Genomic DNA, 14,311 nt, shown 5'->3' with positions numbered 1-14,311 from the left:
GTAACTCGCACCGAGTGGCTGCGTGCAGAGCATTTGTTGATCTTTGGTGTTGCAGCTCTAAAGCAGTTTAAAAATATTCCTAATGCTAAAGCAAACAGAATGCCTTTGTGTTGCAGTAGCTCATGGTTTGGAGCCCTGCTGGGCTTGGCACTGCCTTGTATGTACATTCTGCAGCCTCTGCATTCTTGAGTGGGTTACTGCAATGTGTGAGAGCCTGGTGTGCGCTCCTGTATGCAGGAAGTGAGCCTGCTGCAAGGAAGAGCACATCCTATCAGTGGTGACAAGCCCTCCTCTATGTTATTTCACATCTGGGAAACGTTCTGCCTTAACAGAGACCTGTGGCTTGACTCTTGCACTGGGTTTATGCATGCAACAGCTACTCCTGACGTTCAAGGCAGTGACTTATTCTTGCAAGTAACTTTGCTGCCCAGGTCCTTGTTCCAAGCAATGCGCTGCAGCCACGCTTTGATGCATGAGCTGCTCCTCCCCAGAGTGGCTGCACGGTGCTGTGCTGCCTCCTGCTACTCAGAAACCATAAACAGTTTGCTCGTTATCACAATAATGCTGCACCTGTATCTCGTTATAGGGGAACACCTGTTACCTCAGTGTTGGCTTGAAAAGCCTGGAGCACTACAGTGCAGTTTGCTTGGTTGTTTTAAGGGATTAAGGCTGAGTGGGTTTGCAGGAGCTGTTTTGCAGTGCTGCTATTATTGCAGTGCTGCTAATAATCAGGCCTACAACACTGCAGCATGGCAGGTGGGAAGGCTGCTCATTAGAATGCATGTGTGTAGTGCAAGAATGGAAGATCTCTGCAGTACAGCTCCCACTTGTGTGTGTCCATGCAGCAGGAATTGCAGCCTGCCCTTTGGGGTTGGGGACCTGCAGCTTTTTCTTCTTGGTGTGACAAGAGGTGAGATGCAGATACTGAATGATGCACTTTCCAAAAGTTATTTTCATAGAATCCTAGAATGGCCTGGGTTGAAAAGGACCACAATGCTCATCTGGTTCCAACCCCCTGCTGTGTGCAGGTCACCAACCAGCAGCCCAGGCTGCCCAGAGCCACATCCAGCCTGACCTTGAATGCCTGCAGGGATGGGGCATCCACAGCCTCCTTGGGCAACCTGTGCCAGTGCCTCACCACCCTCTGTATGAAGAACTTCCTCCTAATATCCAACCTAAACCTCCCTATTTTCTGAATATATATATATATTTTTCCTTAATCAGACTGCGTGCTGGGATGGCTGCTGGAAGCAAATAAGCACAGAGCTGGAAAGAGTGCTGCTTCCTCAGTGCATTTCTTGGTGGAGGGAGGAGGACACCCTCCTGTTCCAGCCCTTCATTACCTTTTCATCAGTGCTTGATTCAAACTGTAGGGCACAGTTTCTGTGTTTGCTAAGATAAACCTTGTTTGGAACTTAGATTTTTTTTCTTCCTGTTTGAAAGCAATTAACATCAGCTGAAAACTCACCTTTGGTGCTGTTTGCTGTGTGCTGAATGAGGAGCCAGCTGTCTTTACCTCTGTTATCAGCAGTCTGGGCTGTGTGTATTCAGGAAAAAAAAAAGGCAAAAAAAGTTGAAAGATGGCTTTTTTTGCTTTGTTTGAGCTCAGCAGTCTTTTGTCCTCCATGCAGCCTACATGTGCTCCACTTACATTAAAGTTTCATGTTAACATCTTTTCCTGTTGTAACTGAGTGCTTTCTGCATGAAACCCAGCGTTGGTAACAATACAGGATTCCTCATTGTAGTGAAAGGGGTGATAGGATTCCATGATCTCCTTTTTACAGGTGGATGCTGAGTGCAAGAGCATTGAATGGCACAGGCCTTGGGGCCAGGCTGCCAGAAGCTTAGCTTTCCAACCTCATCCTTGTGTGCCCTCCAACTCTGTACATACACAACGTGGATTCTATTGCAGCACAAATAAGCTGCCTTGGCCCTGAACGCTTCATCCAGCCTTATTACCCACCAAAGTGAGTTTGGGGTTGGTCGAGGACCTCAGTGGAAGGTTGGAAATGGGAAGAAACCCTTCTCAGTGTAGGAAATACGATTCGGATTTGGCAGTATCTTCACTAAAATGAAGCTCTGCTCTCTTTCCAGGAGAGAATCAGCACGATGCTGGCTTTGGGCAGGACAGTTCTGATGAAAATCAGAGCTGGAGTTTGGCCCCTTCCGTGACATCTGAAGTCTCCCTGCCATTGGACCTGCAGGATGATGGTAAGTCACTGCTAGCCCTTAAAAGTCATGTGAAGAAGGTGGAAATGGTGTGACTCGTATCTCATCCATCTGATAACACTGGAGGTGTTGGTTTTTATTGCCTGATGCCTGTTTTATCAATGCTGAGAAAACGTTACAGCAATCCTCAATTGAATGCAGCACTGCTGAAGCTCAGGGCATTCTGTGATCATCCTGGAGCAAATTGGAATTGGTTCTTCTGTGTTTTGTATGGGCAACAGTGATGGGAAAGAGCAGAAATTTGACAAGTGGTGGTGTTTTCCAAAATTAAAACACAACTTCTGGGTGCTTTTCTTCTTGGGTGCTCATCCTTTATGCTTCAGAGGGGTCACGTTGTCTTCCCATAGCTTCTTTCCTTCCATCTTATGAAAATTAGGCTCATTTCATAGAATCATAGAATGGCTTGGGTTGGAAGGGACCTCTAGGATCATCAAGCTCCAACCCCCCTGCTGCATGCAGGGCCACCAAACTCCACATCTGATACTAGACCTATATGCACTCTATATACAGCTCATAGATCAAACACCTTGATAGAGGTCATCTGAAAGATTTTGTTTTAATTTCATTACATTCCTACTAAAAATACTGAATCCATCTCTTCTCTATTTGAGATATAACAGAGATGTTTGAGATATAACAGAAATAATCATCTCAAATAGAGACATTTAAATCATCTCTGTTTGAAAAGCCTTTTTTGGGTCCTTCTAGTGGTTGGGAGTTTGGAGCTCTGTCTTCCCAATAGCATAGAAGCTCTCCCAACTGAGCAGGGGAGGTGAGCTGGCACACTGAGACCAAGGGAATATTCCAGAGCATTGAGTGCCAGACAGAGGTTTCCTGAGCAAAGAGTTGCTGTGATGTTCTCCTCTGCTTGCGAGCAATGCTTTAGGGCTGATGGATTTGTGCTCTGCTATTGAAATTGGAGCCTACAGAGTGGAGACAGTTCTGTCTTCTCTGGGGTTATCTGTGGGCCCCAGTGAAGGCTTGATTGCTTTGGTCTCAGGTTCTCAATCTCCTCCTTCCTACAGATCTTGTTTCCTCCTCCTCTTTCACTTCCCGTGCACTTTCCCCAATGCTCTCTTTTTCCCCACTCCTCATCCTTTTTCCCTTTCATTTTCTCTGCTTCTTTCCCTATTCTTCTCCACCTCTTCCTGCTCCCATTCATTCTTTCACATTCACTCCCACTCTCATTAGTGAATTGGTAGTCATCAATCAAGAGCACAGAGCAATGAGGATTTATTTGGGATGAGGCCATAAGAGCTGATGGGCACCAAATTTAGTTTCCTTGTGCTGTACAAAGCACCAGGCTTATCTGTCACAAGTATTGATTCATGCTATTAAAAATGGCTTCATCGAGACCGATTAGAGACAGGGTTGGTCTGATAGTTGGGAAGAGAGGTGTGGAATTTGGGTTCAGCTCCTTGAAGGCATCAGAAATGATGCAGCGTGCCGAGGGAGAGCGTGAGATAGGGATAATGAACGTTGGGGCTAATTGGGGCATGAAAGGGTGCTGAGGAGCTCAGCCTCATCAGGTGAGCAATGTCTTCACGAAGTCTAGGCTTTCTTCCTGGCATGTTTATTAAGCTTGTCTGAGAAGGTATTTGCTTTGCTAACTTGGAGCGGTGGTTTTTGGCAGCCCGAAGGGGCAGAGTTTGACATAACACTTGTGAGGTATGCAAACACTTGGCACCCCTGGAGATCTTCAGACGCAGATGAGATGCCAGGCTCGATGGAAGGCCGCCCAAGTGGGGGTGAATGGCCAGGAGGAGGTGGATAAGAGAGAGAAAAATCGCATGCAACAAAAAGAAAGGGGGGAAGAAACTGGCTTTGAGTGCAGTTACATTGAAATGAGGTGTTGGCTCCTGGGAGTTGATAAAAGCACTGAATGTCAGCGAATTATGGGCCTTGTGTGTGTTCATTCTAGATGAAAGTTGGACAGTTTTGGCTGATTGGATTCAGACTGTTGGCAGTCTGGAACAGTAAGGCTGAAGGAAAAGAAAAGCTAAATTCTGGGTGATCTTTTATGGTCCATTCCAACCCAAGCTATTGTATGAACTCCCCAGTGTTATTAATTCAAGGCTTCAGAGGAAACAGAGCCCTCTGACTGGGCTGATGCTCTTTGCTGCAAAAAACAGGGGAGTTTGGGGGCAGCAAAGCCACCGCTGTTCACTTTCATTCTGCACAGACTTCTCCTTCCTTGCTCTGAACTCGTGTTGGGAATCAGAGATCCTTTCAAGCTGTCTCTGGAGGGAGCAAGAGGGACTGTGCGAGTTGGGGATGACTTTACTCAATGAGGCATGGCCCTGCTCTGTAGGATTGTCCCTAATGAGTGATTAAGAAGCTAATGTTTGTACAGTGCTGGGAGGCTGCGAAGCTCAAAGCAGAAGCACAAAGTACTGCCATAATGAGAAGTATTTCTGATGAGACACTTCCCACGTAATGTACTCTGCTCAGACCACGGCGGACTTTTCAGAAAATATTTTCTTTTAAATGGATAGATTGCTCAGTCTGCCAGTGCTCTGTGATTTAGTTTTCCTGAGCGTAAGGTATCGCTTCCTCAGGGGCTGGAGAAGGCTGCAGCTTTAACATTTAGCACTTTTAGATATTGCTTTATCGGTTTTGTTTGTTTGTTCTCTTTTTTTCTTTTCTTTTTTTTCTTCCCCTCGGCTCTTTAGCAGCGCTGCTCCCATCACAACAAAGCCAGTGATGCTTTACTGCAGGGACACTGAGGCAGCAGCGAAATGACTCGCCCCCATGTCAGAGCATCACATGGAGCTGGGGGTTGTGGCCGCTGCAGCCCCTGTGCTGCTGGTGTCACCAGGAGAGGAGCAACCATATATTGGCATAACAGAGGTGCGTGTTAGGAAGGGAGCATAACTCACAGTGACAGGAGTGTGCTTTACGGGTTCTGTTAGGCATGGTTTCCGTGGTAAGAAATCTCGGTTCTGGCTTGCAAGATTTTTTCCATCGTGTCTGTGGGCAGACAAACAGCTCAACCAGTTCTGTGCGTGTTTTTAAAAGGTCGAAGTTCTGAGCGCTTGAAAATCAAATCCTTTGGCAAAGACGCCCTTTGCTTCATAAAGACCTGCTTAAAAAATAGCTTCTGTCTTAACAGCTGTGGAGGGCAGTAGGTGAGATGGTCCATCACTGCGCCCCAGTGGCTTGGGGAAGAGGGGGCCAAGATAAAATGGAACTGTGATACTGAATGTTTGGGGGGGGGGGGGGAGGGGGAGGGGGTGAGAAACTGTGAAGAGGTGATGCATCTTTGATTTACTTCTTAAACCTGTTTGCATCCTGGAAAGGCACTATTCGCTCCTGCTTGGCCTTCTGTTACATGTGAGTGGGTAGGGAAAATCCTGCAGCGAGTTTTCTGCTCTCTGCAAGAAGGGCTTGACAAGCCAGCCTGGAAATGCAGGGGATGAGGCTGCAAAGCTCTCTTGAAGTTGCTGCCTTGTCCCTGCTGGCCTCCACGCATCCCCTGCACGCACCAAGCGTTTGCCTTCGGGTGTCACATCTTCCTTTGATGCGACTCAGCAGCACCGAACCGTTCTCTCCGAAGCATTCAATGCTCTGAACCGTGCGTGCTCCCCGGCTTCCAGACAATCCGTGCGCATGCAGCTACGCCTTCTGCTTTTAATTCCCCCCCGTCTTTCCTACGTGTTTCTGTTGGGGGCTGTGGGGACAGCGATCCGAACCTCGGGGTCCGCCGCCCACCCCGCCTGCAGGGCGCTCGCTGTCGGCTGGCGGAGTTCCGCAGCGCCCCCTGGTGGCGCGGAGGGGAAGTGCAGTCCGGGCGAGGGTTGGACGTGCGGTCGGTCGGTCGGTTTGTCGCGATGTTGGTTTTTTCTTTTTTCTTTATTTTTTTGTTTTTCGTTTGAACCTTGACCTTGAAATAAACGGCTGTCCGGAAAGAAACGAGCAAATAAAACAGGTTGTTTTGCGAAATTTCTTTTTATCGCCGCGGGAGCGCGAGCAGCGGGTTTTGGCAGCACGGCGTGGGCTGAGCGACACCCTTGGGTTGGCTCAAAAATGGCACAGTTTTGTTTTTTTTTCCAAAGCCGAAGTGGAAATTGTGGGTTTTCTTCCCCAAGCTGCGGTGCTGGGGAGGCACGGGGCGGCCACACGTGTGGGCAGCAGGCTCAGGGCTGGCAAGGCACAGGCAGCTCGAGCCACAGCCCAGCGAGCTGCCAGCCCCAATGCTGCTGAAGTTTGGGTATGATTTCCCTTAAAAACTGCATGAAATAAAAAGCAGACTAAGAACCTGACTGTTGCAGAAATTCCGAGTGTCTGCAGGTTCAATAGCCTGTATGGATCAAACCCGGAATGTCCACAAATGAGTGCCTTTTACAGGTTGAAAGCTTTACATATATATATTTTTTCTTTTAAAATCCCATTAGAAGCAATTATCTCTGTCTCCCCAATGTCCAGACATGTCCTTTGTTGCTTCTGACTGTGTTGTTATAAACTTGCTGTTGATGTACTTGATGAAACAGCAAAAGAAACGCTTTGGAAATGGTCTGACAGGCATCCCTTGTGGCTCCTTTCCTTGGGCATCATCCCATGGAGCCAAGGCTTAAAGCGTAGCTGGGTCACAGTTTTGCAGGACATCAATTCTGTACCAGGACTGTCTGTAGGTCTGGATGGGAGTTTTGCTGAAGAGAGGAGAACATGGAAAAATCCATGGAATGAATGAGTTTCTCAGAAATGATACTGATGCTGTGTGATAGAAAGAAATTGGGCTTCCTTAAAGCTCCCATTCTTTGAATTATCGTTTTCTGAGTGCGTCATAACATCTGTACTTTTCAAACCCAGTGTGATGGCGTCTCTGGCACTGTGCACATCAGCCCTCTGAATGGTCCTGTGGTCAAAAGCTTTGGCTGTGTTTTATGCAGAGCAGCTCTGCTCACCTCTGTGTGAAGGGTTATTGCTGTGGGGTGGAGAGGAGGAAGGTGGGCTGCCAAAATAACTGTATTATACAGGAGAGCTCAAACCTTTGGAGCAAATGGGCAGAGGTAAGAGGAATGCCACCAAGATTTCCAGCTTTCATTTCAAAACCAAGCAACCCAAAGCGGCTTCGTGTTGTCCTTTGGGATTTTACAGCTGCAGCAAAGTGTCGTGTGAGTAATAGGAAGTCACTCTGAGTTGTGGCTGCTCCCATCAGCTGGGCACGGTGAGCTGCAGATGCTGCTCGTGAGGGCACCTGCCTGAGCCCACACTTGTATGGGTGCTCATTTTCAGCTCAGAGCCATTTTTTTTTGCCCTGAGATGTTTGGAAGACGATCCCAAAGTCTGTTAATGAGCTCAGGGGGTCTGGAGGAAGGCTGCTGAATGGGATGAATGCAGCTGAATGGGATGCGAGGTCCTGGTGGCTGTTTGCAGCTGTCAACATCAGGGCTGTTTTTATGCATGGCTGCGATTGTCTTTGCCTTTGGGTGTTCCATGCCTCGGTTTGTGGCTTGGAAGGGGTTTTTAGCCCTAACCACTGTGATGTTTGTTTGGTTTTAAAGCTGAGATTCTGCAGTGATTCCTTATTGCGAGAGCTCTTAAAAATAAAACCCAAAATGTTATGAAATGTGGTGTAAAATCTCAGCATTGTGAGTCTGTGGCACCTCAGACAAGAGTTATAACTTAAGTTACGTAGACCTCAGCGCAGTGCTAATAACTTATTAATGCAGCTTTTCCAAAGCAAAATCCTTTGCTTCTCTACTCGTTGCCAACAGGGGAAAGCATAATTAAAGTTTGTTTTGTTTTGTTTTGTTTTTTTCTGATTGTTTCATAAGCACGGGATCCAATGGATAGATGTGCTTTCCATAGATGGAGGACAGCCCTTCACAACAAGGTGCTATGGGGATTTTTTGGGAAGATGCTTGATAGAGCATAGGCAAGCAAGGAGCATTGAGTGCTGACTGCAGCAGGCAGTGCCCTCAGCCTGTGGGTTATTTCAGTGGGGCTCAGGGAGGTCTAGGAAGTGTCTCAGCCTTCTCTTCTGGCAAACGGAGCATCCCTGTGTCAGACCCATGTGAATGATGGAGGTGTGGGTTACAGCGGCGGGGGGGGCTGGGATCACACACCCGCCTCCTAAAGGCCTTTTTTATTCATGAGGATGTAAATCTGAGGCGTTTTGTGTCTCTGTATTCTCTCCCCGGCAGAGGGATCGATAGGCAAGAAATGTAACCTTAACGAAGTGTCGGGGTGGAACTTCATCACCTCTCCTGTTCTGCTCGTTCTTAAAGCAATTTCAGCTTCCTGCATTGCTAGGGGGCAGAGCATCTCAGTGTGAGCCCACGTACTGCAAAAGGAAAGAGGGTCAGAGATGCTCGGGTTGAGATAATTGCAAGGGTAGGTTTCAGCTTGGCAAAGATGTTGGTTTTGATATTTTGCTTGCTAGAATTTTGAGCATAATGACATAGCTAGCAGGGGAGGGCTCTTCCTAATGGCAAGGCGGATTGTCTGAGACCAGGGTGAACTTCCCTTCGTGCATGGGACACATCTGTAGGACAAGCGGATGCATGAGCCAGCAGAACATGGGCTTTCCCCATGCTGCGTGCTGCATGGATGGGATAAAACAGCTTCATCCCATAGACAGGGTTAGGTATTGTGTGCTCACCTGGCTGGAACTGCTTGTGGGAGCTACAGAGGTACATTGCAGGATCAATCTGAGCTCACTAACGAGTCCTGAAGTACGAAATTCCCAGCTGAGAGAAATGGTCTGGACAGCAATAAAAGCCCTTGCTATATATACACGCATTAACACATGCTCAGCTACTGCTGACTTCATTGTGACTTAAGCACCAACGTGAATATTTGGTTCAGTGTGAGCCATGGGGATACATTAAGTTATTACTCAGGTTGATGTAGCGCTGAAAATCACTGCATGCAAAAAATAAAGCCACTGTCCTGGAGAATTTAATTTAAAGTCTGCTTATAATAAATTCCAAAGTGAAACGTTTTAAGGGACAACTGGAGGAAGGAAAAGGAGGGAAAAGCCTTTTTTTTTTCTTCTTTTTCTTTAATTTCTTTCATTTCTCCTATCAGCGTAAGGGATGAAGCAGAGTTTCACCCAGCTGGCTGCTTCTCCAGCAGAAGCAGAGGGGCTCTGCTGGTGCTTGGCACTGTCATTCTGCAGGAGGGCATTGCTGTGTTGATGTGCACGTGTCATTTGGAGCAGCTCTGAAGGCATCCGATGATGAAGTGCTTCTTGAAACAAGCAAAACTTTTCTTGTTGAACCCTCTGAGCAAGCTGGCAGCTGAAAGGGCCGGTGTATCCATGCTGATTCTTGGGCTGTGCTGCTGGGCTGAGACCTGCATGCACTGGGGCACAGCTTATGGGATGCCGAGCAGATGCTGGGATGGCAGCTCTAAGCCAGCATCTGGGAAGAGCAGCCGAAACAATCAGCACCATCCTTCAACCCGATAATGCTTTCTCACCAACTAATAGCTCCTTGTTCATCAAGGAAACGAATGTGCGCTGAGGTGACACGCTCTTCACCCACTGCTCTTTGTTCTGGGGTCCTCCAGACTGATTTTATCAGCTCCGGCGCTGACAAATGTCCCCCCAAACTTTAACGCTATGTAAAATTGAGTTATGGGGTTTTAAGGTTAGACTCCTCTGGCTGAAGGTTGATTGTCTCCGAGAGATAAAGGAATCAGTACTCAACAATAACAAAATCTTTGCCATAGGATAATGCCTGTTATTGAGCTCACAGCTCTCTTTTATTTGGTTACAAAGCTTCGCCACTATTTTTTCTCCCCGCGCTCGTAGGGTTTAAGTGGGAGCTGCTGTTGGAAATTGGTGAATTGCTGCTGTTCCTCTCCCCACCCTCACTGTGTGCTTGCACAAACACTCAGCCAGATGGATCAATTCTTCCCATTGCCCAAGGCTGTGTGTTTAACTGAGTTACCCTCAATGTGGCACCTCCATAGCACTCGGGGTGGCCTTTGGAGGAAGAAACCTTGACTTCCTCACCCAGACAAACCCAAAGGCGACCCAAGGTGTAGGAGAGCATTCGAGTGGTCTTGCAGTGAGATTCAGTCATCAGAATGGAAGGCACAATCTCCACAGAGCTGGGGCTGATGTGGAGTGCAACCCACTTGACCCAGGTTGGGAATGGCATCTTTGTTCCTGGGAGCCCCGAGCACCTTGTGCACATCTCTGGCCAAAGAGCTGTTTTGTATTTAGTAATGAGGCTCGGCCATCCGCTGTACGTATAGGTGGTCTGCAGAGGATCAAAGCATGGCAAAAAAAGTAATGGAATTTGGGGGAAGAAATCGGAAGTTTATTTTAATTTTAAATATATAGTATCTGGGGCAAAGGCATTTGGTGCCGGAGCAACCTAATGCTCCCAAAGGAGTTGCCTGGAGGGGCTGGCAGACAGGCAGAGAAGTCCCAACATCTAAGGGAGGACAAAATTTAGTGGAGTGAAGCTGCCCATGCTCTCTAAACTCCTTCCAGATCCTGGGAATGCTCTCCCTCCCCTGATAACCACCTGATGCATGGGGTGTGTGGGGAGATGTGCGAGATAGGGGTGACGTTTCCGTGATGATTTGGAGCGCTCAGGTTGGTGGGGTCAATGTTGGGATGTAGGGTTGTCCTGTCCACCTCTCATAGCTCATCCCTCTGCTTTACCTGCTCTTGGTTACCCAAAAGGACAGAACTCTGCTGAACCCCCAAAGGCTGTGGGCATCTGCAGGAGTGATCTTTGGGTCAGTGAAGCTTTCCAATCTACCCTAATTCTTGCCTCCTTGTTCAAGAATTGCTCACTAGGTGTTTATATCCTTAAATATCAGAGCTGTGCATGTCACTTAGTGGAGGTTACAAAACTGATGTGCCATGAGCTTTGAGATCTGAATGTTAATATACTTCTGGCCCAAGGTGTGCTGGCTGCTAACCTCGACTCAGACCCATTTTCTCACCTCCTCTGGGGGGATGCACAGACAGGGGCAGAGGCTGGCATCCCCAATGGTAAAACAGAACATCCTCCAGTGCTGAATGTGCAGTGAATTACCTTCCTTCTTTTTTTTTTTGTTACCCTGGTTTATTCTTCAGTGATTTGAACCTCGTTTTATTGTTCTATCTGTATGCCTAACCTCTCAATGTCCCCTACTATTATTTCCTCTGCTTTCACTTGATATTTGCATTACCACCTAATTTAGTATCTTCCTGCTCATTGAATTAATGGACTGTTTACTTGCCTTAGATAAAATGGGGACTGATACCCTGCAGTACCCCAACACAGACGCTTCTCCCCCACGTGACGCAAAGCCATTTATCAGCAGCTTTTGTCTGTGGCCCTTGGGCCAATTTTCAGCCTGTGACGATTGCTTCTATCTGAGAGGAGGGAAATTAATTTTTTTTTTTCTTTTTTTTCCAGTGAGATTTGCTGTGGCACCGCATCAAACGCTCAGTAAAGTCTCCAGATATATTGCATCTTCCCCATTACCCTCCGTCTGCTAATTTTGCGGCTTGATCAGAAAGGCTGACCATATGTGCCTGAGGTCATTCCCTCGTTGCAAACCCAAAGGTTGCTTCTTGCCACGAAGGCAATTATTGCCTAGGTGCTCATAAAGTAATTGACTCCCTTTTCAGTTTTTAATCTGGTCTGTTATTTTATGAGCGTGACGTGAGATTTGTGGGAGCGTTTTTCAGCTTCACCTTGGTGGTGTGTTTTTAAGTTTGGGTGCTACCTTGGATTATTGCCCTCTCCCCTTCTCTTATCTATCTGCTGTGATTAGAAGGGATGGCCGATGGTTTGTTACGCTCAGGAACTCTGTTACTGTCATTCCTCAAAGACTTCATGCAAATGGAGATTGGTGGGAAGGAAAGCACGGCTTGGAAATGCAGAACCTTCACATAGGGGTATATCTGTCCTTCCTGTTCTGTGCTCACCTCCTCGAGCTGATGTAAGAAAGCTGGCGCTTACCTGAGCAATATCTGATGGAGAAGTGCACGACTTCTGCTCCTTTGAGTTGTAATGGCATCTCCCAAGTGAGTGAGAATTCTTTGCTGCCAACATTTCGCCACATTTGTCATCTAGTGGACATCGGGGCGGTGACACTCCTCTTAAGATGGGTTTCCAGTTTGCTTTCTGTCAAGGTTGATTTAAAGGTGCTTTATTTCCGACTGTTAAGTGGAAATTCTACATCTGCTTTGAGTGCTTTCCTGGGTCTGCTCGCTCTGCTTGACTGGATGCATCAATTAATATTGGGGAAAAAATGCACCTTATTTGGAATCGAGGACATTTTTGGTACCTTTTCTTTTCAAATGCAGTTTGAATGAGTGGATCAAAAATGCATCAGTTTTATAGTGGAGGTCTTGCAAACCCACTCATACCCGAAGATAAAAAAACCCCAACCCAATAACAGAAAAGTAAAGCAAGATGATTGGAAAATGAGCCCACTTTTACGATGGAAAACTTGCCAGCCCTGCCAAGGGAAAGGAAGGCCAGACAGTATCAGTATTTGAATATTCTCTTTTGCTTCTTTTCTTTGATATGCAAACTTGCTGCTGATCAAAGAACTCTGGGAAGAGGAGGACAATAGTGCAGAGCATGGCGGCTGGGTTCTGGCTCCTGGGTTTGATCCCATGACCAGGACTGGGACGGTGCTGTGCTCCCCTCCCCCTGGTCCTCCTGCTCAGCCCCGGGTTCACGGAGCAGCAGGGGAGCGAGGGGCACACGCACAAGCCCCGAGGTTGCAAAAATGCCATAAAATGGCTATAGCTCTGTCGCCTACAAAGCCTCCATCCCTCTTGGGTACCCCAGTATGCTAAATCTGTGGGTTCAGGCTTGGGGCAGGTGGTAGGATTTGCTCCTTTAATCTTCACTGTCTATTTATTACAGTGGAGCTCCAGGGCATCTGAGCATGGCCTTTCTTGCCAAGAGACCATAACAAATGGCTGCACTACCTCTGACACAGAGCTGGGCTTTGCGCACCACCTATCTGCGCTCTTCGGCGTTGGCTCCTTCTGTCTCCGCTTCTCCTTTTGTTAGGATGCTGATAAAACTGGAGAGAGCAGGAAGGGATGTGAATGCACAGAGCAGCTCCGGGTGACCCCAGGCACCTGCCCTCCCCCTGGCTTCCTGTCTGCCCTTGGCTCATTTGTCAGGGGGGGATGCTCACCTTGCGGATGAGAAACCGCTCTGCCCCGGGCCATGGGACCGTGACTTAGGGTAACCCTTTTCCCTTTGTTTACTCTTAGGTATTGAACCCTTTTGCAATTGCTAATTATTTTTCAATTACCCAAGACAAATGCAAAGGTTAGGGAGGTGCCATTTCTCAGTGACCCCGCTTGTCAATCGCGGCGACTCTTTATTAATGTCGGAGCTGGGTTTGTTAGATTTTTCTTGGTGGTTTTAAAGAATAAGAGAAAGCATCTTGAATTGCAGAGGTAATTGAAGCCTCTCATTGTCTGTGAATGCTATCAGAAAGTAGTAGGATGGAGGTGGGAAGTTCCTTTTATTGCAACTTAGTTTTATTTTTAATGGGGAAAAAAAAAGCACCTATAGATAAGGTGGAGAACTGCAGCAAACCTCAGCCTTATAGAAGGCACAACAGACTTGTCCTACTCTCCTGCAAGATAATTTAATTGTTACAGTGATGTTTTGTGGTACAACCACAGTATCAAAGCTCTTTTGCACCAATTTATAGCTTTGAAGGGCTCACAGTTCAAATAGGCAAAGAGACAGGATAGGGGATAATGGAGATGTGGTTACAGTGTGAAGTGATTTGCCCCCAGCACACCTAACGTTGGAGCAAACGCAGTTTGAGAGGGTGAATTGAGGATTGAGAAAACAGCCATGATGTGCACAGAGGTCCTGGATTTGCCATATGGGTTCTAATTAATCTGAGCTATCATCTGTCTGAGAACACCCATTTTTGGCAGCTGGATGACCTTGGCTCGCTCCTTGGTTGGGTCTGGAGGGACAGGGGACGGTGGGGCCATCCAGCACCCTGATGCTCAGCTTCTGTCCTCCACGCTGGGGTTCCAGGAGGCATTGGCTGCAATCTCCATGTCAGAATTTGGGTTCCCTGCTGCGTTAAAGCTTTTAATTCAAACATCCCAGACTCCTTGGAGGGAACTGCAGTG

General features: G+C 47.4%; 1 protein-coding gene across 2 annotated transcripts in view; it reads left to right on the top strand.

Moving 5' to 3' along the window:
• The window catches only part of SKAP1 (src kinase associated phosphoprotein 1), a 114,230-nt gene that overhangs the window by 24,402 nt on the left and 75,517 nt on the right, over positions 1 to 14,311 (top strand). For both annotated transcript variants that reach the window (XM_042886939.1, XM_042886938.1), the window contains exon 4: positions 2,095 to 2,211. In XM_042886939.1, the coding sequence (XP_042742873.1) occupies positions 2,095 to 2,211 (117 nt within the window). The remainder of the gene's footprint in view (positions 1 to 2,094; positions 2,212 to 14,311) is intronic.

Source organism: Lagopus leucura, unplaced genomic scaffold (genome assembly GCF_019238085.1).
Source record: "Lagopus leucura isolate 7727_CA_CO unplaced genomic scaffold, USGS_WTPT01 Super-Scaffold_100066, whole genome shotgun sequence".
In the NCBI taxonomy this organism is placed as follows: domain Eukaryota; kingdom Metazoa; phylum Chordata; class Aves; order Galliformes; family Phasianidae; genus Lagopus; species Lagopus leucura.
Note: the sequence above shows the minus strand (reverse complement) of the source record. Positions and strands in the feature narration are given on the sequence as shown.